General features: G+C 44.4%; 1 protein-coding gene across 1 annotated transcript in view; it reads right to left on the bottom strand.

Moving 5' to 3' along the window:
- Nucleotides 1–23,286, bottom strand: part of spag17 (sperm associated antigen 17) — a gene marked incomplete at both ends in the record, with an annotated part of 37,127 nt that overhangs the window by 11,108 nt on the left and 2,733 nt on the right. The window contains 28 exons of the mRNA XM_080017072.1: nucleotides 65–351; nucleotides 802–934; nucleotides 2,225–2,385; nucleotides 3,121–3,237; nucleotides 3,325–3,448; nucleotides 3,698–3,861; nucleotides 4,377–4,476; nucleotides 5,182–5,409; nucleotides 5,635–5,777; nucleotides 6,526–6,600; nucleotides 6,905–7,075; nucleotides 7,501–7,615; nucleotides 8,256–8,543; nucleotides 9,878–9,939; nucleotides 10,513–10,634; nucleotides 11,585–11,739; nucleotides 12,647–12,745; nucleotides 13,191–13,444; nucleotides 14,607–14,757; nucleotides 15,237–15,347; nucleotides 15,937–16,116; nucleotides 16,889–16,998; nucleotides 18,853–19,108; nucleotides 19,616–19,764; nucleotides 19,880–20,107; nucleotides 20,664–20,831; nucleotides 22,779–23,016; nucleotides 23,148–23,261. Coding sequence (XP_079873198.1) covers nucleotides 65–351; nucleotides 802–934; nucleotides 2,225–2,385; nucleotides 3,121–3,237; nucleotides 3,325–3,448; nucleotides 3,698–3,861; nucleotides 4,377–4,476; nucleotides 5,182–5,409; nucleotides 5,635–5,777; nucleotides 6,526–6,600; nucleotides 6,905–7,075; nucleotides 7,501–7,615; nucleotides 8,256–8,543; nucleotides 9,878–9,939; nucleotides 10,513–10,634; nucleotides 11,585–11,739; nucleotides 12,647–12,745; nucleotides 13,191–13,444; nucleotides 14,607–14,757; nucleotides 15,237–15,347; nucleotides 15,937–16,116; nucleotides 16,889–16,998; nucleotides 18,853–19,108; nucleotides 19,616–19,764; nucleotides 19,880–20,107; nucleotides 20,664–20,831; nucleotides 22,779–23,016; nucleotides 23,148–23,261 — 4,503 coding nt within the window. The remainder of the gene's footprint in view (nucleotides 1–64; nucleotides 352–801; nucleotides 935–2,224; nucleotides 2,386–3,120; nucleotides 3,238–3,324; nucleotides 3,449–3,697; nucleotides 3,862–4,376; nucleotides 4,477–5,181; nucleotides 5,410–5,634; nucleotides 5,778–6,525; nucleotides 6,601–6,904; nucleotides 7,076–7,500; nucleotides 7,616–8,255; nucleotides 8,544–9,877; nucleotides 9,940–10,512; nucleotides 10,635–11,584; nucleotides 11,740–12,646; nucleotides 12,746–13,190; nucleotides 13,445–14,606; nucleotides 14,758–15,236; nucleotides 15,348–15,936; nucleotides 16,117–16,888; nucleotides 16,999–18,852; nucleotides 19,109–19,615; nucleotides 19,765–19,879; nucleotides 20,108–20,663; nucleotides 20,832–22,778; nucleotides 23,017–23,147; nucleotides 23,262–23,286) is intronic.

Genomic DNA, 23,286 nt, shown 5'->3' with positions numbered 1-23,286 from the left:
ATTTCATTTTTAACCCATAGTTCCCAATTATATGTCCTAAATTGATATCCAGTGTAATCCTCACCTGATAGGCTCCGAGACATGTTGCCGTGACGACAGTGCGGTCGGCCAGGAAGACGTGAACGGTGCGTCGTTCGGGGTACGCCACCACTGTGGCACAGCCCTCCCGCTCCACCAGCACCACCCACTCTCCGGTGGCCGCGGCGGCAGCAGCGGGGGCGCCCGCCTCGCCGTGCTTTCCGGTGCCCCCTTCTGTTCCCCCGTTCTCCCCCGTGGGGGCGTGGCCTAATGTTTCGGTTTCCCCGACGCCCATCTTCTCTTGACACTCAGTTGGACAACTGGCACAAACTCCTTGAGAAGTATGAAACAAGAAGCTGAAAACAGTGAACCTAGGACCCTTAATTTGAACACACTAGGCCACAGACTCCATATGATTGACACAGATTGAACTGTTGTGGACTCCAGTTATTCTTATTTTTTTGTATATTTGGCTGCTGTACATATAGAAATTCAACAATAAAGTTATATCCACATTACCAGAGATGAGTTCAAATAAAGAGTTCAGAATTTGGAGCTTCTACTCTGCTGGAACCGATTAATTAGACAAATTAGTACAACCTTGCAATTTGGATCTTGCAACACAAAAGCTTGTTTCCATTATTTAAATTTTGCAGAAATTGAAGTGGAATTTGAGACAAGTTCACGGCACGCGATGAGAACCGCCGGTATAGAATACAACGAGCGCATGTTGGGATAGAGCAAACTGATCGGGCGACACCTGTATCCAAGGTGGCAGCGCACCTGTGTGCGAGCAGCACGCCACCGCCCTTTCCTGGTGGAGCCGGGTGATTTTGGTTCCGTCTGCGTGTTCCACGATGAGTCTACCGTCCATGTCCAGAAGAGAAACCACCCGGTCCTGCCGAGTCAGCAGCACCTGGCATGAGGAAAGATACAGCTTTAAAAACTGATGTAGTGGAGACACAGCTTCAATTTGGCTACATTTCCCACATGGGATGTCGGGATCCTGCCCTGCTTTGGTGTTCTACCTGTCTCTAGCTCCCTCTGTCTGTCTGTGTCTGGCGTCACATCCCTGCCACTGCACGCCTGTCTCTAGTCTGCAATCTCCCACCTGTCTTCACCTTCCTCATCACTCCATTTGTATTTAACCTGGTCCCCATTCACTCTGTCCGTGTCAGATCGTCACGTGCACGTTTCCCGGTGTTCGCCTCTTGTCCGTCTACGGTTCTGGTTCCCTGTCGGTCTGTTCCTGGACCCTGACCCTCTGCCTGTATCCACCTTGTACCTACTCCCCACAACCGTTTGGCGTTTGGCGTTTGGGTTCACCCGACCATATCCCGAACATGGAACCCGTTCAGAAACTCCTCCTCCACCTTCCAACTTATATTCTAATACCAGAATATCAACTGCAGTCTTTGTACTTAAGTGCAGCGGAAGAAGGGCTCAGAGCTTTTATTTAAGTGAAAGTACAATTACCCTGAGACAAATGACTTGTGAGGAAAGAATAATTTAACTCGTAAGTTACAGCGGTTTCAGTTTCTTCCCTCAAGCCATCAGAACTGTCAACGCTGACCTCACCAGGGGTCCTAACTGAGCCATGCACTAGGCTCCACTACCTACTGTACTGTATGTAGCATACTGTACCGCATACTGTATCACTGTTCAGGGTTGTTCGTGATGCCGTATTGCTGCGCCGTACTGTTGTATACTGTGCTGTATTATCCCAAACACTACCTCACACTATTCACATTCACATGCCACTTTAATTCACATGCCACTTTAAATGCACATATCTGTATATACATAGGCATATTCCTTCAACCTATTCCATTTTATTTCAATTTATTTTTTATTGTATTTTATTCTATATATTTTTTATCTTATTCTATAAGTATTCCACTTACTGTATTACGTTTTAGGAGTCAGTTAGTCGGTCTATTAGAAAGGAATTTTCTACTTTTTATTTTATTTTATTTTTGTACTTTTTCCTAGGACTTATTGTGTGCTATCACCGGGTGCGTTGCATTACATTTCACTGCATATATGTATGGAAGTATGTATATGTATGTGACAAATAAAAATCTTGAATCTTGAATCTTGAATCTTGAAGTTATCTTGAATTGGTTTTACTATTGGTTGCTTTCTTTTAAGTCCTGTCATGAGTCATCAGCAGAAAGTTTTGGGGACGTGTTAAAGCCGAACTCACGGCCTGGGTGATGGGGTCCGTGGCGTGGAAGGTGAGCACCGGGGCTGTGGGTGTTTGTTCATGCGTGCTCCCCAGGGTGGAGATCCGGGCACCAGAGGGCAACGTGGTCACCCAGCGACCCCACTCCGGGGTCAACTCCGGCTCCAACTTGGAGCTTTTACCTACACACAAAAATACAGGGACACAAATTTTAAGGATCTGGAGCTCCCGGATGCTGGGGAATAATGATTCTATATCGCTGGAAGCGGCTAGTGATGCAAGACTCGCAAACAATTCATTCCTAGCGAACAAATCTTTAAAATGATCCAGGAGTCGGGAATCACTCCGGCAAAAATAGAAAAGTCTCGGGGTCATTTCGTTTCGTTAGTTTGAGTCCCCTCTCTCGATTTGCGAACGAATAGAGCGGAGAAATTCGATTCACACACGAGCCTCAAGCAGCCGAGTAAGAGCCGCACATGGAAAATAATTGCTGGGAAAACAGGCTGCAGCATTTGGCAGAATTCATACTTGATGCGATGGATTTACACTTCGGTGGCACGAAGCAAAGAGTGACCAAAATCGAACGGCTCTTTTTGAACTGAGCGACTCCACGAGAGCCGAGTCTCGAAAATACCTTTAAAAAAAAAATAATAATAATAATAATCGAGCCGAAAACCAGTTCAGCGGCGACAGAGAAACGACGGCAAGAATTGGAACACACTGCGGAAGACGTCCTCTTCTCTGGGTCAGGCCTCCTTCCGGCGCCTGCAGGTTTGTCAGCCGAGGATCGCAGGGAAAATAAGTCAAAGTACTGCTTCTCAAAGCTTTTAAGTCAAGTTAATAACAGCATGGGCAGCTTGTTCGAGCGCGGCAGGTGCAAGATAGCAGACATGAATAAGACCGTTTCTATGACAAACAGAGAACGGGTCTCTGGCAGTAGAAAATCAGCGACTGGCAGCGGAAAGGAGTGATGCACCTGGCTCCCTTGGCAATTTTAAACACCGCGGAGAGGGAAACAGGGAGTACAGTGTGAGCTGGAGAGCGTGATCGAGGAAGAAAAATGCCGACGCGGCGAGATAAGAGGTTCCAAAATGAGTGTGAAAGCTGTCAAACGGTCTTACTGGGCTTGTGTGCTGTCGTCCTCTTTTGTTTTTTGGGTCCGGGCAAAGGTATTTTTTCCTCGAGGAGCGGCCACACGGGACCAGAGTCTGGGCTGAAACTGACCGTGCCGTCTGCAAACAGCACCTGCACACACACACACACACATAAACATGACTTATATGTGTGTGTGTGTGTGTGTGTGTGTGTATATCTATGTAAATGTGTTTGTTTTCGTGATTGTGTAATAACACTGAGTCTGTAGATGTAGCTGCACTGGTTTGTCATGCTCATGTATGTGTGTGTGTGTGTGTGTGTGTGTGTGTGTGTGTGTGTTTGTGTGCCTGCGTGTGTGTGTGTGTGTGTGTGTGTGTGTGTGTGTGTGTGTGTGTGCACCTCTGTGGCGCCATCCAACATGTGTCTGACCACAGTCCCTTGGCTGGTGATGACACGGGACTGCTCTCTGGACAGCGCGTCGTCCCGCTGTGCACCCGAAACGCCGTCGCCGCTGAAAGGGAAGCTCTGTCTCACCAGCACATTGCGCTCTTCGGCCGACGAACCTTCAACATAAATAAAAACCCAGGCCTGATTAAAATGTCGGTTCACCATCAACGATAACTGTTCACAGCACGACCTAAGTAGATATAATTTATACCCTATCAACCCATGCCAATAACTTCTGCTGTGCAGCGACTTGTATATTATGTATATTTTTGTATATTTTACTATTTCTGTTTTGAACCTTTCCAGCTTTTGTGTATATTTGGAATTTATTTTTGTTTTTATTTTGATTTATTTCATTTTTTTATTCGATTTAATTCCATTTTTTTGTTTTACTGTTTTTTTTTAATGCTTATCGTGGAAACGCACCAATCATCACCACGACAAATTCTCCGAACATGTAAATGAACCTAAATTCAGATTCTGAATCCGATCCTGAGCTTTTCCTTTAAATCTGCAGGTTTTTTTAATTTTATTTTTTTATTAAAAATATATTTTAACCTAATATTTTAATTTTAAAAAAATCACCAGGTTTGGTACGACAACAGATTTTGTGTGTACTCCGATCACTGACCATCTGTCAGCAGCTGCAGCAGGAGGCCGTTGGGGACGGAGAGGTTCAGACCGGACGGGAGTGGAGGGGGCGGCAATTCTGGTAGGAGTTCACATGGGATCTACACACAAGCACACAATTTGTATTATGAGATATGATACATTATTGTTGAAATATTGAAATTACGGCGTGAATTAAACAAAAACTGAACAAAAACCAACAACCGTATTGAAATATTAAAGTTCTCCACAGAGACGTGTGAGCTGGTGACTGCACAAGAAAGTATATGTACACTATGTTTTTGCATCAGGGATTCATCAATACCGCTTCTTCACTGCTGAGCCCCAAACGTGAAAAACGCTGATGCGGAACACTGAAACGATCCATTAATTTTACTGTAAATTATAGAATTAGATCATTAGATCAAAATAAAAATATAATATAAAAGGTATCTCCATTTTATAAGTATTATATTGGTGCTGTCTATGTCTATGAAAAGGTAATTTAGTTATTGAGGAGCTTTAATTCACTTAACATTTCGCCTCCTCAAGTGAAAGAGATCTGCTCTGATGGAAGTTGAGGAAACTGGAGGTTGTAGCTTGAAAACATCAGAGTGCAGGGTTGCCAGTTGCATTCTTGCATTCAGTAACTGGCAACCCTCAATCAGTAGCTGCAGGCTGCCATTGGTAAAAATCTCTATTCCAGGCATGTACTCGTGCATCTTTAATATACAGTATATGTGTATTTGGGTGTGTGTGTGTGTGTGTGTGTGTGTGTGTGTGTGCATGCGTGCGTGCGTACGTGCATGTAAGACGGAGAGAGAGACCTTGAGCTCTGGAGACCTGGCTGGACTGACGGAGTCATGGTGGTGTCTGGGGGGTGAAGTCGGGCTCGGTGCCTTGGCGGGCGTGTTGGGGGTGCAGGAGCCGGGACACGGAGTGGCTGGGGTTGTCTCCGGCACCGCAGGGTGCACTGAAACACCAGCGTCTTTATTGTACAGAACCAAAGGACCCAGAAGCCAAATCTGTCTGGAAGGTGTGTTACACTTGAAACGCTGAATTGGCAAAATTCAAAATCACACGCAAGTTGCACAAGCAAGGGCAAGCGTCTATTCTACTCCAGGCTCTGGACTCTCTCCTTTGCCCAGGGTGAGAGGCGCCGGGCGGGTGGTGTGGGGATACTCACGAGCCCCCGGCTGGGTGCCGCTGTGTTGGAGTTCTCCCGAGTGAACGGGAGTGGGTGTTCCCAATTGGGTGTGCTCCATTTATAGGGGTATCACACTGCTCAGCCTCCCCAGGAAAGTGTACTCCAGGGTGCTGGAAAGGAGGCTCCGGCTGAATGTCGAACCTCCGATTCGGGAGGAGCAATGCGGATTCTGTGGACCTGGAGAAGGCTTTCGACCATGTCCCTCTGGGGGACATACTGAGGGTGTATGGGGTACCGGGGCCGTTGGTACGAGCCATCCGGGCCTTGTACAACCAAAGTGAAAGCTATGTTCACATTCTCGGCAGAAAGTCAAACACGTTCTCAGTGGGTGTTGGACTCCGCCAAGGTTGCCCCTTGTCCCCGATTCTGTTTGTAATATTCATGGACAGGATCTCAAGGCGCAGGCGAGGTGAGGAGAGTGTCCGGTTTGGGAACCTCAGAATTGCATCTCTGCTTTTTGCAGATGATGTGGTTTTGTTGGCTTCATCAGACCGTGACCTCCAGCTTGCACTGGGGCGGTTTGCAGCCGAGTGTGAAGTGGTCGGGATGAGAGTCAGCACCTCCAAGTCTGAGGCCACGGTTCTCTGCCGGAAAACGGTGGATTGCTGGATGAACGCTCTTAAACTATGGATGACTAGTTTAAGAGCTTCCGCAAAGGGGAATAGTCCACAACAATGTAGCTGACACTGCCACCACGTAGAAAACTATTCTCCCTAAAAAAGCAATTTACCTATTAACTTAAGATGAAATATTAAATTGGATGTATCCACATTTATCTCTTCCAAGTCTTCCGTTGTAGTTTCTATAATAACTGACCGCTGATTGCCGCTATTGACCAGTCAGAATCGAGGGATGTCATGATTGACTTTTAAAAAGAAAGAAATTGATAATAAAATACAAATAAAAGGATAAAATAATTTCACACAGCTGTGTGTGTGTGGGTGTGTGTCCGGGGTTTGCGCACCTGTGTATTCCCCGTCAGGGCCGTAGTGACTGTAAGAGAGGTGGACCCCGTTGTCCAGCACTGCAGAGAAGGAGCCTTGGATCACAACCTTAGGGGGATCAGGCACTACACACACACACACACACACACACACACACACACACACACACACACACACACACACAGACTTTATTTGTATCTCTTTTCTCGACTGCACTGTTTTTTGCTGCTGTAACGCCTAAATTTCCCTCCTAGGATTATTAAAGTGTCATCTTATCCTCTATTAATATTGGTAATGATAAAACTACTACTACTACTTCTACTACTACTACTACTACTACTACTACTAGAGCTAATAATGAATTGAACCAAGCAAAAAACAGCAAGAGCAAGAAAGCACCATCCGTCGTCATGTGCGTTTCCTTGGCAACGTCCTTGTGGTGGTCCGTGCCAGTGACATGCGTGTCCTCGGGTGGATGGGGGTGTGTCTCCGGGCCGACTGCCACATGGTTGATGTGCGTGAAGAAGAGATGTCCGTCCTTCTTCACACACACTTTCATCAGGGTGGAGCCTAGCGGGCACACAGTACAAGTGTAAGTGTGTGTGTGTGTGTGTGTGTGTGTGTGTGTGTGTATTTGAGGGACTGTTTTTTATGGTCTTAAATGAGAGGCAAATGAGTTTCTTTCTTTTTAAGTATAGAGTACAGTTTTATATAAAGTATTCACTTTTCACAGCAAAATATGCCATAGCAGGAAAAACGTCTTCCTTTTCATTGAAAAGTACATCCTCATCCTGAGATAAAACAATGGACACAATTTGACCTTGCTTGACATGGCAAAATACCAAAGCTAGGATTTATTTGATTTTTCTGTGAAATTAGTGGAAAAGACAATCCTGTCACCCCAGATACAACATCTTACAGGAGAGACAAGACCTTACTCAAGTGCCGGGATCTATGTTATCAAATCGTCGCCATGGTAACAACTGGTCCCCTACCTTTCACAAAGCTGATGTTCTCCACGGTGATGTGTCCTCCATCTGAGGGGAAAAGGTCCTGGAGACACCCCGACACCTGGATCAGCTTCCCGTCCAGGATGTAGCCCACGAAGCCCTGGACCCACACACACACACCATGCACGCACACACACACAAACACACAAACGTCCACACACACAAACACACACAGACACACACACGCGCGCGCGCACACAGATTGAATAGTGTGCCACGCTACACCCAGTTGACATTAAAGGGCAAAGCTGTACATTGTGCACACATGCTCTTTTGCACACTGTACATACATGCATAAATATACATATAAAAATTACACATGTTGTTGCTTATATTTTTTGCTTTTTCTTCTATATATTATATTTCTCTTAGATTTTGGTTATTTTCTTTGTTCTCTTATATTTATGTTTATACCCACAGCCAATACTGGCAACCATACTGCCACTCAGCCACTCAGCCCCAAACTATCCTGTGCATACAATCATATTTGATATATTCTGTATATTTTAGTACATTTATTTTTCTTTCTTTTTTTTTGACTTTTTTATGCTAATTGTCTGTACGGCAGTGCACCAATCCTCAACAAATTAATTTTATTTGGAAATATACTTATACCAAATATACCAAATAACCAGGTTCTAATTCTGATGACTGCATGTGACAAATAAGGAAAAATGTTTATATTTTTAGCAGCGACAATAAACAAAAGTGTGCCATTGCACTGTGTGTTGGAGCCTTACATCACAGTACTCTGCGGGATGCACTTCCACCTTCTCCTCCACAGGGGGCGGTGTGCTGATGGTGGTGTCAGCGTCGCTGGGGATCATGGACGCACTGCTGGTGGTGTCGGCCTTGCTCCTCACGTCGCTGGACGACGACTTCTTTTCTACCACTGGCTCCTTTTTGTCCGCCGGCTTCTTTTCGTCCGACTTGACCTTCGTGACCGGGTCCTTGGGCTTTGGCGGTTTCTTATGCAGATCATCCTCATGGCGATCATGATGCTCGTGATGATTCTCCAACCTCTTTGCCTGCAAAAGAGAATCCTGCAGGTTTTTATGTCTACTTACAGGGAACTTTTCTTGCAAAATACTTTTCATTTCAATTATTGTACACACAATCTGTACACAGTACACCCATTAGCCAATATATTTCGTATCAGTTTCCATCAGGATGCACAGGATAAAATAAATAAAAAACAAAAGAATAGATAATTACAAAAGAATAGAAATTGAAAAAAATGGAAAGACAATTTATATTTATACATTTATATATATATATATAAAATGCAATGTATTAAAGAAACACTATGAAACTTTTTTACAATTTAAAATAACAGCTCCAGAATCATTTTGATGGGACACTGACTCATGGAGAATGGCACCTCTTTCATTCCTACCCACCCCCCTGAACGCCTGCTCTTGCACTATGTAACTTCTGTATTCGGGTACGAAACCGCGTGAAAAGTGCCTTACGCTTTACAGGACTACATCACTTCCTAAATGTTTGGCTCTGGGTTTATGTTAGCCGGTAATTACTGTTTTTTTGCCTGGTAAAATGTATTTAAAAAACGCTAAATTATGAATTTGCCGGTCAAAATGTCCCGTAATAATGCTCATACAAAACAAAGCCGCTCCACCTCCCCGACAGCAGTGTGAGATGGGCCAGTGGTGTGCCCAGCACCCGCAGGGCTGGGATCCCACCACCCACTCCAGACCGAGCACATCTGGTACCTACCCCGATAGCAGGGGGCCCCGTCCCTTCCCGCGCTCTCTACCCCCAAGGCTCCTGGAAGCAGCTAGGGCCACAAAGGGACGCTGTAACCAGGCTGTACATTTAATTTCTGTTTGTTACAGACTGTTATTGAAACTTGAACGATAAGGTTCAAATTTTTCTGGTAAAATAAATAATTTTTGGACACCCGACCGAGTTTTATGACAGTGGTGTAAAAGTGCAGTTAGACTAAGAAATTGTAGGGGCCCCAAATACCAAGTTACATAGTGCTGCTTTAAATAAAATACAATATAATATACTGTTCATTTTTTAACAACTGAGTAAATACATAAAACAATTCATAATTTACAATTGTAATTTATACCCATATTAATACCTATATTCACCAATTAACCAATATTATACCTATCCTGTGCATAGAATCCCATTTGTATATTCTGTACATTTTTATATGTTTGACTATTTCTGCTATTTGTGTATATTTGGACATTTTTATTTTATTTTATTTACCTTAAATTTTTTATTCTATTTGATTTCTTTATTTTTTTTCTCAGACTGTAAAGCTTTTTCAAAAACACCCATCTTGGGAACGACTGGCCAAGATCGATGTGAGTGAGTTGTCGATACTCACCTTGAGGGAGTCTATTCTAATGACAGGCTCAGGACTTTCCTTGCGTATTTTCGAGTGAAAAGCTGCATGGCAGGGTCCGGACAGAGCGACGGAAACAGCACACGGACAAGCAGAGAGACACAGGAACAAGCAGAGTGAGGGACAAAGTTTCCAACAAACGTTATATAGTTATAATACAAAGGCATTACTGGCATAACAACAGAGCACATTTTGTATCTGGCGATGAAAGGTTCGACTCATTCTGCAGAGTGGTTCCTGACGAGTCACTTAGGAGAAAAGAGTGGTTCGATTCTTTCAGTTTTCGTTTGTTTGGTTCAGTTGGTGTAATGCATGACTGAGCAAGGGAAGGACTGGGACCGGTAAACGATGAACTGGGGTTGTGAACAGAAATTCTGTCAAAATTAGGCGGAAGAATGCAAAATCTGGATCCCATAAGTCTTGAGCCGAATTCTCTCAAAAATATTAGATATAAGACAATGCCCGGGTGTGTCTGGCTGCAGTTACCGAGTCGCGCGCAAAAATGAATGAACTGCCCTTTTGCCGAAGTGACTCCAGAGTCCTGAGTCATTTCAAAGATTTCTCCACGACCAATAAATTATTTGTGAGTCGTGCATTACTACTTGTATGTCAGTTACCATCCATTGACTCAGATTGAGCGAGGTTCATGAGTAGCTCCGCCTCTCTTTTCGCTTCTCTTTTTGCTCCTTCGTTTTTGGTCCAATCAGAGATGGCATCTGCCACGTGCTCCATATACTTCCTGTCAGGACGTTTGGATGGATAAGGGTTCAACATGTCATTCTTTCATTTTCATAGGTCTGTCATAGGGCTCGGCTGGATATTACATTACATTACATTACATTTAGCAGACGCTTTTATCCAAAGCGACTTACAATTGTTCAAACACTGACGGATGCAGCCATCAGGAGCAATTAGGGGTTAAGTGTCTTGCTCAAGGACACTACAGCATGCTAGCAGGAGGAGCCTGGGATCGAACCAGCAACCTTTAGATTACTAGACCACCAGCTCTACCGCCTGAGCCACCATCCCCCCATATATATCAATATAATAATATTATAGACGATATCTAGTCTCATATCATGATACAGATATTATCAGTATCGTGATATGAGGCTAGATAACGTATTGTAATATCATGATATGGTTAAATAAGGCTGCATTACAGAAAAGTCATGCAATGTTCTAAACTTTGTTTAACTTATATAGTCAAATATATCATCCCAGGGTTAGGGTTAGGGTTAGGATTTGGAAAAAACGAAATATCACAAAATCTTTTGACAAATGCCCATTTGTCAAAAGATATTGTGATATTTTGTTTTTTCCAAATCATAATTTCAAATATTCTTTCTATTATTCTATTCTTTCTATAATATTCTGTTCTTGGCTGGAATAGTTTCTCTATAATAACTTTCTACCAGATATTTCTACCCACCAGAATTTATACTTTAAGTCTTATTGCATCCCTCTTTTCAAATTGAATATCCGAATCAATATTTAATGCAAATCTACATTGAAGTATTAAAGAGAGAATCCAAATTGTAAAGAGAAGGACACAAAATAAGTACATAAAATCTTGATAGTGTCCAACTTTTAAAATGTTCATAGTGTCCAACTTCTAAAGTTTTCATAGAGTCCAACTTTTCATTGTGTTCTAGGTTCAGAGGCCCCTCTGGGCGTGGCTCTGCTGACCTGAAACCAACGTCCGTGTGAAGCGCCATGTCCCAGTATTTCTTGCACTGCCGCTGGGGGCTCATGGGGTTGTGGCAGATGATGTAGAGGGTGTTGTCATGGCTACTGCGGAAGGTGTCCACGCAGTGGTAGGACTCCACGGCGCGGTGCAGAACCTGGACACATCAGAACCACGTTGAAGACGTTGGCCCATCGCAACACTTGAGTTTCTAAAATGTACATTTCTTTGTGCTTGTGCTATTTATTTTAGATTTAACCACAGAAGCTTGTATTTGTATTGAAGCACACAAGGTTGCCACTTCTCCATGACCAAATCCTAAAATTCCATGTACAAATCATAACAATCATTGTTTGTTTTTACTCAATGTAAATAAGACAAATAATATAAATAAAAATTAATTGAAAAAATAAATGAACCGTTTTCTTATGAAAAAAAACATTCATCATTGGGAGTGAAAATTGCTTATTCCACATTAATTTAACATTTAAAGACAATTAAAATGCAGTGATATACTGTAGATAATTCATAACAAATACTTTCGTATTGAATCTTTTTATCTTAGCTGAGTTTTCAACACTTAAAGGAAAAAATGGAGGCGAAGAGAAGAGGGGAGAGGGGGGTGGTGGAGAGGAGAGGTAAGGAAAAAAGAGAAGAGGAGAGGAGAACAGGGAGGATGAAGGAGAGAAGATGAGAAAATAAGAAGGATGAAGAAGGGAGGAAAGAAGAGAAGGACGAAGAGGAGTCGAGAGAAGAGAAGGACGAAGGAGGGAGGAGAGAAGAGAGGGATGTAGGACGGAGGAGAGAAGAGGAAGATGAAGAATGGAGGAAAGAAGAGAAGGACGAAGGAGGGAGGAGAGAAGAGAGGGATGAAGAAGGGAGGAGAGAAGAGAGGGATGAAGAAGGGAGGAGGGAAGAGAGGGATGAAGCAAAGGGAGGAGAGACGAGGAGGATGAAGGGGGGAGAAAGGGGAGGATGAAGAAGAGAAGAGAGAAGAGGATGATGAAGAAGGGAACAGAAGGGAGGGATGAAGAAGGGAGGAGAGAGGAATGAAGGGAGGAGACCTGAGGGAAGACGGCCGCCTGGTGGTGTTCGGTGTAGTTCCAGTTGGACAGGGACCTCAGCCTCCTGCTCTGGATGTCACTCAGCTCCAGCAGCGGCACCTGCCAGAGGAGGAGAAAGCAAGGGATTGAGGAAGGGAGGTGAGGAACGAGGGGTGGATATTGTGAGTGAAAGCCAAGGGGTTTCACAGTGTATTGAAAATCACTTTTAAGAAATGTTATGGCGTTCTTTAAAATACCTCAGAGTTCTGGGGTCCTTTGGTGAGGAAAGCCCTATCTGCTGGATTGAAGGATAATAATAGGCTGTCAAATAAAACAAATAAAATTCTGCGGCCGCACAACTTCCAGCTGGTTTTGGAAATATGAATATGAAATATGATGCAACCAATTACGAGAAATCTAAAACAAAAAGTAAAACAAGAAAAACATATTTTCTGGAGGAGATTTCATAGTAAATTTATTACTATTATATTCAAGCATTTGAGGTTAAAGTGGGTTGCTAAAGGGCACTTGATCCTCTCTCTCTCTTAGCACGGCCCTTAAAAACCACAGGGAACAGGATTTTGGATTCTGCACCTCTAATCCTCTGCTGCTGGTGGAGCTGCTTTTTGGCGTAGCCCAGTGGGTGGTCCCATGGGATGAAGAAGGGCGGCGGCGGCGGCGGCGGTGTGGCAGCAGAGTGGAGCAAGAGCGGCTCCGTGACGCTCGCTAGCACCCCCTGCTGGTCGAGGCCGGTCATCTGCATGCTCTCCAACACGCTGTGCTGGAAGACGCGCTCCACCTCCTGATACGACACGTCCTCTGGAGAGGTGAAGATATGAAGTGAGAAGCCTTTGAGTCCCTTATTCAACATTTATTATGAGTTTGAAATGGATGGTTTGACTAGTTAAGCTACGTAGTGTATACACAGTAGGTTATTGCAGAAATGTCTTGGAAGAAATATCCAGAAATATTCACGCACAAATTAACACTGCTCACTGTTTATAGATAAGGCCCTTTTATTATAGTAATTAGGTTCAGGATGGTTTGTCGTTTTAAAATTTTTAATGATTTCAGCAATCACTTATTTTTTTAAATAAATGTAATTAAATTAAATTAAATGTAATTAAATTAAATAACTTGGTGCCTGTAAAAAAAAGTATGAAAAACACTGGTGTAAAACAAAACATACATACGACCTCTACTGAATGTAATTTGCTGTGGTTAAGTCCCTGTAAAGTGAATACAGCAATTTGTTTATAAACACATTATAGATGTTCGAAAGTAATTACTGAAAACATGTGAAAAGTCTGTGAACGACGTAGTACTGAATTGTGGAGTTAGATCTTCACACTGTTTCTCACCATTTTGGTGGTCCGTATTTTTCGGGCACGGCTAAATGATGACTTGATGACGTAGAACGGTCATACCTGGCATGGACCCTCTCTTAACACTATATAAACACCAGGTCAGAATCGTCAGCGTCAGTGGTGAAATAAGCAAAGCCGACTGCCTGGAATTCAAGCTAAAATACCTGGAGTAAAAGGGATCTCCACTCCACTGTGCGTCCCGCCGGCCCCCACCGGAAGAAACATGATCTTGCACCGCTCCCCTTTTTAAACATGGAATTTACCTACTCCAATGTAAAAGTTTAACACAATTAAAGAGATTGGGCGTGGTTTCAGCATCTTCAGCGGACATGCCTCCAGCGTTTCAGAATAGCGGGAACAGCGGGTTATTTCTTTCACAATTGTGAAACCTAATTGTATATACTTGCGTTCTTATTTTTGCTTTACAGGGACTCTAATGTCTCTTTTCACCTTATTTTACCATGAATGCAATGCAGAATTCCCCTGACCCCCAACTTTTTATTGTACTACTATTGTACTATTGTAATACAAACAGAAACATCCTTTGACCCTGCAGTGGCAAAAAGTATTATAACGAAAAGTCGAGCGAAACACTGCGGTTGTGCTTCCCTCACCGTCGGCGCAGCAGCGGAGCAGCTGTTGTCTCTGCGCCATCCTGCGGTGGTCGCTGTTTCGCTGCAGAGCTGCAGAGTGGATCAGCTTCCACACTGGAGACAGCTGCATCATGGAGGACTCCACCGCCAGGGGGTCCAAACTCTGACACCTCTGCAGGACGCACGCCCACACACAACAGAGCAAACATTTAAACTAAATACCAGAGCAATTAGCTACGTATCCATCATTGGGTTGAGGACAATTTAACTGAATTATCTCCGAAAAATGTTATGCTACAATATTCAATGTAAATTTGCCAATCTTCTCAAATAGAAATGTTTTATTTCATTACTCTGTCACAGTGGCATAAAATGATGAAACTAAGACAATTTGAAATCTTAAAATGAGTCTGGAACATTTTAAACGAATTTAACATTTCCCCTTGTGCTATTTTATCAGTAATTCTGCTTGTGTCATTCTGTAAAGCCACAAAATACAAATATGGCACACCTATTCCAAAACTCCCGCAGTACAATGTATGTTTCAGTGTATACACACAACTATCGTATTACTCTGAACAAATGTACTACAAAAAAAATATGTAGTATTCCTGTGTGTGTGCGTGTGTGTGTGTGTGTGTCTGGTCTCACGCTGATCTGACGCAGTCGAAGTGCAATCTCGTTGTGATGTCTGAAAACCAGCGGCTGCTCATTTTCGGCGACGCTGAAACTCTCCTCTCCGCTAAACTTCTCCTGCAGCTTCTAATACAGCACGCCAACAAAATCAATCAATCAATGTTTGTGTATGTGTGTGTGTGTGTGTGTGTGTGTGTGTGTGTGTGTGTGTGTGTGTGTGTGTGTATGTGCGCACGCGTTTAGTGTCCTCATTAAACGGCTTAAATGTTCTTTTGAAATTGGAATGAGTTCTGATTTAAGTCTTCATAATCCCAATTAGTGTAGTTTTTTTTAAAGGTTCTTCCACAGTAGATGTCTCTACGAACCACCTTCACCTGATTTTGTGTGTTGTCATAATCTCAGAATTAATCTCAAAATTTAGTGTCTTTAAGGTTTAAATCCCTTAAAAAAATAAAAATCGTACTCTCGTCATAAGCAAATGAGAAAAACAGTCATAATTTTGTCTTTAAAGGTTTTTCTAATGACAATATAAACCACCAATGCTTGAGTTTGTTTTTACTGTACTTGTGAAGACTGGTCTCTGAACTGATTCTTTTTTGGTTTAGAAGTGAACCAGCAACAACTCTGACCTCACTTTGATACCAGTTGTATCGTGTGTGTGTGTGTGTGTGTGTGTGTGTGTGTGTGTGTGTGTGTGTGCATGCGTGCACCACACCTTCCTGTCCTGCTGGTTGTGGACCAACGTCAGCAGGGCCCCTATCATGCGCTGTCTCTCGTGGGGCGTGCGGAGCAGCGGCAGGGCACTGTGCAGCATGTAGCCGGCCAGGCCGCCGTCCATCCGAGGACCAGTCCCGCCCCCCATATCTGCGGGAGGTTGCCCCGCGGACAGCACCACCTGGAGACACACACACATATTTTCTTTTAATTATTACCAGCTTAGGGTTACTACAAATTAACATAATTTTGTTGTTGTTGTTGTTGATGTTGTTGAAATAATGTGGCTGCACCCGAAAACAATAAAAAATAAAAGGCCACTTCACAGTTATTAATTTAATTTAATTACATTTTAATTTATGTAAGTTATTGTTATTTAATTATGTTCAGTCAACAGGCATTTCTCAAGAAACATTTCGTAATTTTGTCACATTTTGTTTCTCAGGAAACATTTTGCTGCCAGCTGATCAGTATTGTGTTTTCCCACCTGCTCCTGTGTTTGATGGCCAAATAACACGTGTCCATATGTGTGAGAAAATTGTGATTGGTTGAGGCGACAATGGACGGGACAACAGGGAAAATCGACTCTTTTTCATTGGAAGACTTTTAGCCATATTTAGTTCATCAACAGATAAATGTTTGTGGTATTTATTCATCCATTCATTCATTCATTCATTCATTCATTCATTTATTTATTTGTTTGTTTTTTTAATATATTAAATATACTGTAGAGTTTCTTGCTAACTTGCTTATCTTATACAAATGACCAATCTACATTGATCTGACGGTACCTGGGGGCCTCCAGTTGCATAGGCCTGCTGTAGCCAATTTCAAACACGTGCTTTTTCAAGCACTATCAGTTGACAAGGACTCACACACACACACACACACACACACACACACACACACACACACACACACACACACACACACACACACACACACACACACACCTGCTCCAGCATGCAGTGCAGGATGAGGGGCACGGAGCAGACCTCGGGGGGCATCTGGTCCAGCAGTTTGTTGTAGTGACGGCAGTCCACGTCATCAGTGAGAGTGGGCTCTGTAAAAATAACAGAAAGAGACTCTCCAGTGGAGAATCTGGATACTAACTCTGTGTACTATACTTTACTATACTATAATATACTATAATATACTATATTATATTATACTATACTATACTATAATTTAATATAATAAAATATAACACACACCCTGACCTACCTGCCCTGTCTACTTGCCTGCCTACCCGACCTGCCGTGCCTGCCATCCTCTTCCCCCCTTGATCCCTTAAACAAACCCCTGTTCATATTCACCACTATTCCTGTCTCTGTGTCTTGTGCTTGGGTTCACTAATCTCCATAACATAGCCATAACAGTACGATCTGGCCAACCGGGAGCCCAGCAGACACAGAGGCTTTCCGCCAAGCCCTCTCCAAACAAGGCATCCTTCCCCGAAGCTATGTCGCAAATCAGCGGCAGAACTGCTTTACAGTATTATTTACGGCAATGTTTTATTTTAAGCAAAAATTTGTGAAAAACTGTCATACCAGAAGAAGAGGAACGTTGAGGTGATTTAATTTGTTTCAACAGGGTCGACAGGGTGAGCAGTTTAAAGTACATGGGCTATACACACAGACACTCTGGTGAGAAAGGCGAGGCAGTATCTTCCACCTATCCACCTCAGGCAGCTGAAGAAATTCAGGGTCTCGGTGAGTCCTTCTACTCTGGAGCAGTGGAGAGCATCCTGACAGGCAACACCACTGCCTGGTTTTGGAACTGTACTGCTCAGGACAGGCGGGCCCTGCAGAGGGTGGTGTGCTCAGCCCAACGTTCCACTGGAACTACCCTTCCCTCCCTGCAGGACTTATACACCAGGAGGTGTAGTAGCAGAGCCCGCAGGATCAAGAAGGATCCTCATCACCCCAACAACGGACTGTTCCAGCTGCTGGGGTCGAGCAAGCGCCTCCACAGCCACACAGCGAGGCCAGAGAGACTGAGATAGAGTTTCTTCCCGCAAGCCATTAGAACTGTCCACGCTGAACTCACCAAGGGTCCTCACTGAGACACTCACATAGGCCCCACTACCTTACTGTACTGTATGTAGCATACTGTACTGAAAGTTACTGTATCACTGTACTAGGTTATAGCATACTGTGCTGTATTGCTGTTCTGTTCGATGTTACTGTATTGCTGTGCCGTACCATACCTCCACACACACTACCTCACTTTAGTCACATACCACTTTACTGCACATATCTGTATTTACAAATAGCCTTTCCCATATATATAACTCTATTCCCTTAACTTCTATTTTGTACCCCCACTCTGTATTACCTTTTTAAGTCCTATTTTATTTTATTTTATTTTATTTTATGTTTTAGGAATCAGTTTGTTTCAGTTAGTTAGTAAGGTAGAAATTAGGTTAACTATTATGTTTAGAACTTATTGTGCATAACCTCCGGGTGCGTTGCGAAGACATTTCACGGCATGTATGGATGAACGTATGTACATGTATGACATACATCATCATATACGGTATATATCAAGATTCAAGGTTTTTCTTGAATAAACCTCTTGAATCTTGAATCTTGAATCTTGAATCAGGAGTGGGCTGCTTTGTGACATCATGAACAACTGTTATATATGTCCGAGTTCTTTCTCTGGGTACTCATTCGCATTTGGAGGGTCGCACTGTTTAGACCGCATAGTGGTTGCGCCGCAGGCCTCGCAACCAGGATACAACAGGCCGGGGGAGCCGAGGTGGCATTCGATGTAAACTAAAATAATTGTGCTGCATTTCAGTACACTACAGCACAGAAGAGTAGCAGTACACACACCCATAGCCACACCTACACCCACACCCACACACACACACCCACACACACACACACACACACACACACACAACAGTTACCCTGGCCTAGAAGTGTGTTGTGGGGGTCATCGAGGTTGGATTTCCTTTTGGGTGGCTGAGTGGTGGGAGGCGGGGTGTGGTAGGATGCTGCAGAGCTGACGGGGCGCAGCGGCGCAGTGGGCGGCGGCTTGGGCAGGACGCTGGGGACTGCCAGCATCAGGACTCGGTTCTGGTAGTGGCAGTGCTGCCGACGCAGCTCCAGGCAGTCGTAGATGAGAAAGGCCAAGCCCTCGAACACGCGGGTGCCCAGCACCAACTGGCCGAAGGAGAGAGCACGCATGCACGCACACACACGCACGCGCGCACACACACACACCATATACAATTTAAATGTATCTAGAGTCCTAAAGGCTGTCATTAACTCAACACGTGTACAACATCAGCCAATTTCGCCATGATAATAAATGTTTTTTTAAATCATACTTTTTGTTAACTAACCTGTTGAATTTCAGAATGCCAAGTATGTGCATCTGATATTTGCACTTGTGTTTTATTTATCTTGATCGTTATCGTTGTTTCCCCCATACTATAACGTTCCACTTCAGTGCCAGTGGATAATCATAAAGCTATGGTGAAAATAGTTTGTTAGTGAGATTACAGATTACACCGTTAGGCTTTGGCTTTCCCGGTATTTTTCGTTTGAAAGTGCCCACACAAAGAAGGAAGTAAGAAAATCACGTGGAAACTGGTTGTCTCTGTCTCCTGAATGTCTCAGCCCCCTAAATGTGTCCCTTCAGTGTCTGATCCAGGACGCCCAGCTCACCATGGCCTCCGAGTCCCATAGGTTTAAGGGCAGAGTGACACCTGGGACGGTGTGGCAGAGTCGGGCCACATCCTGGAGCTTGGAGTACGGCGGACCGGAGTCCAGGATGTCCTCCAGAGCCTCCCAAAACTTCTCCAGATCCTTGGCTCCTAGAACACACACAGCTGAGCCGTCAACAAGTCTTCTCTGAACGCAAGTTGACACCCAGTGGTGGAAAAATAAGGTTTTTGTTAAAAAAATAGCTAAGATTTCATATACTATTGCCTGCATTCACACGTGGAAAGTCTCCTTCTGGCTCGTGCGGGCTTCCTTCGGGCATGCACGAGTCCCGCCGGGCCTCAGCGTTGGTGGAGAGACGCTGTGTGCACTTCGATTCCAATCGGATGACATTGGACACGTGCACCCCAACAGCATCCAGGGCCAACAAAAGCTGCGCCTGGTGAAAGCCCGTCAGCAGGAAGTAATGGTGAGGACCGTCGTGTGGCTCGTCATCTGTCACACACACAGACACACGTATATATGTTTATTCAGTCAAGTACATTTTGATAAACAAGGAATTCGTCGCAGTAAGGATTGGTACGTTGCGATACAGACAATTTGCAGATAAATGTAACCGTCTAAAAGAAAAACTAAATTGCAAAGTCTACAAAAAATTGATCTAAAATAGTCAATTCCAAAAACAGCCAATTAAAAAGCAGAGGATACATTTGATTAAAGGGCTATATCTGGGGCTAGGTGGTAGTAGGATTGCTAGTATAGTTGTGAGCTAAAAATATACACATAGATGGATATACTGTGTAGGACAAAGAAATATCTATATCTATATCTATATCTATACAATAATGTGGTGCCATTTCCCAATTATTACAGTGTCTACACTATTACAGTAGTATAACTACATTATAATTTACTGTATAGCACAGCACAATATATTGCACTAGAAAATGCAACCCCTGCTGGACTGCAGCAAATCCAGTCTTATGCCATTTTTAAAGGTGCTGTTTGAAAATGCTTCTAACCTTCGGCCTGGTGTGGGTCTAGGTCTTACCTATGAACATCGGCTGCTCCTCTCCCCTACGCCGCAGCTTGGTCTCCCTGTCCATGTCAGCCGCATCCGAGGTTGACCCGAGGCCTTTTCTCACCCTATCCTCCGACCCCTTGCCTACCCCCTTCTTTTTGGGCGCAGCGGCAAGAAGTGCTCTACCTTTCGCCCCGTCTTCAGCAGCCTTAAAGAATATTACATTAGTCCTCTATACCATCCCATTACTTTATATTACTGGGTGATTTGGAGTCTTTTGTCCAAAGCGAGGTATGACCACATTTGACATTAATAGTGAAACTGTACATCAAATTTTCAGTAAAGAAACAAGTTACAATAGAAGATTCAAAGTTAAAGGCCAATGCAGGTGGTGTCGAGCTCAGAATATGTAGGGTAACGGTCATTGTAGTAGAGTAGAGGTCAGTACATGTGGGAAAGAGGTCAGTGCAGGTGGAGCAGAGCTCAGTTCAGGTGGTGTGCAGGTCAGTACAGGTGGGGTAGAGCTCAGTATGGCTGGGGTACAGATCAATAAATAGACAAGACAAAATGGCGCCGCAGACGGCTGCCTTGGTATTGCGCTCTCTCGCACTTTCTGTGTTTTTGTTTATTTGTTTGGTTTCCAGCTCCTACACTCTGACCACATTCAGCAGAGAACAACTTTAAAACTCCAACTACCTACCGTTCAAACTTTTCCGCCGTTTTTCATTGAACCGGGTAAGTTTTACAGAGCTTTTAGTTGGAGGAGCAGAAGCTCTGTATGGAGCTCTGTATAAGCCCGCAGGAGCGCTTGTTAAGCTGAGACAGCGGGGATTTCGTACTGTGCTCCCCTCAATCCACCTGGCAAATGTCCGCTCTCTGGACAACAAGAAGGATGAATTACTGCTCCTCAACAGAACAAACACGGACTTTAGCAGATCTGCTGCCCTGCCCTTCACTGAATCCTGGCTTGGAGAACACATCCCAGACAGCTCCCTCCATCTACCGGGCTTTTTACTCCTCAGAGCGGACCGGGACACGGAACTAAGTGGAAAAGAACGGGGCGGCGGACTTTGCTTCTACATAAACCAAGTGAGGCGGGTCAAGGGGGCGTGGTCAAGCCACGCTGCAGACAGGCGGTGCAGGCTCCCATCCAGTGGCCGCTCAGCTGCTGCAGAACGGGCGAATCAATGGAGGTACTCTCATCCAATCCTAAACCGGGAAGTAATATAGAGTTTATTGTCGCAGGAAGTAATATAGAGTTTGTTGTCGCTGCAGTGAAGAACGGACCTAAGCGTGAATCTAACGAATGTTTTCATTATTCGCCTGCGAGCCTTTAAGTTGACCCTTTAGCCCATGTGCCGCATTTTGTTTGAACATTGAATAAATACATGCCAATCAGCGCTGATTTGCCTCCGCCTTCCTCCCCTCTCTCATTTCCTGGCCCTGGGCCAGGACACACCTCTACACCAAGTTTTGTGTACAGATGTCACAGTGTTGAAGAAATCATGCAGCCCCACTTTTCATTGACTGTAAGCCATTTTATTCACCGCGGGGAGTTCTCCTAATTTATGCTGGTTGATGCTTTACAACCCACCTCAGGCCTGTCACATGGAGAAAAAACACCGGCACTGTCTGCTCTTTGCTCTTGGGGACTTTAACAGAGCAAACCCCAGCCACGAACTGCCAAAATTCAGACAGCACATGAAATGTCCAACCAGAGATCAAAATACACGAGACCACTGCTACACAGTATTAAAGGACACCTATCGCTCTGTCCCCCGAGCAGCTTTGGGACTCTCCGATCACTGTCTGCTTCATCTTCTCCTGACTTACAGGCAGAAACTAAAATCTGCTAAGCCCGTCCTCAAGACTGTGAAGAAATGGACCAACGAGGCAAAGCTGGAGTTGCACTTTGATTGCACTGATTGGAGTCTTTTTGAGGCTGCTGCTACAGATCTGGACGAACCCACTGACACTGTGACATCGTACATCATTTTTTGTGAGGACATGCGCGTGCCGAGGCCTGCAGGAACTCACCAACAACAGGAAACCATCTCCTAACACTGTAGAGAACCTTCAACTGGATGACGACCTGAATGGGTTTTACTGCACATTAAATCGTTTGAGGGACTGGTGTTGGCCCACCTGAGGCCCCCTGCTGGACCCCCTGCAATTTGCCTACGGGGCATACAGGTCGGGGGATGATGCAGTCAACATGGGACTGCAATACATCCTGCAACACCTCGACTCGCCAGGGACATACGCAAGGGTCCTGTTTGTGGATTTCAGCCCGGTATTCAACACCATCGTCCCTGAAATTCTCCGCTCCAAACTCACCCAGCTCACTGTGCCAGCCCCTACCTGCCAGTGGATCACTCACTTCCTGAGAGACAGGAGGCAGGAGGTGAGGCTGGGGAAAACCACATCCAGCACCCGGATCATCAGCACTGACGCCCCCCAGGGTTGTGTGATCTCCCCTTTGCTCTTCTCCCTCTACAACAACCATCAGGAGACCCGTCTGTTGGACTCCTGACGTTTGCAGACGACACAAAAGTCATCGGCCTCATCTGGGACGGTGAAGAGTCTACATATAGACGGGAGGTTGAAGAGCTGGCCCTCTGGTGCGGCCTGAACAACCTGGAGCTGAACAAGC

This window comes from Zeus faber (assembly GCF_960531495.2).
Source record: "Zeus faber genome assembly, chromosome: 16".
In the NCBI taxonomy this organism is placed as follows: Eukaryota; Metazoa; Chordata; class Actinopteri; order Zeiformes; family Zeidae; genus Zeus; species Zeus faber.
The sequence above is the reverse complement of the archived record's forward strand: the minus strand, read 5'-3'. Positions and strand labels throughout refer to the sequence as shown.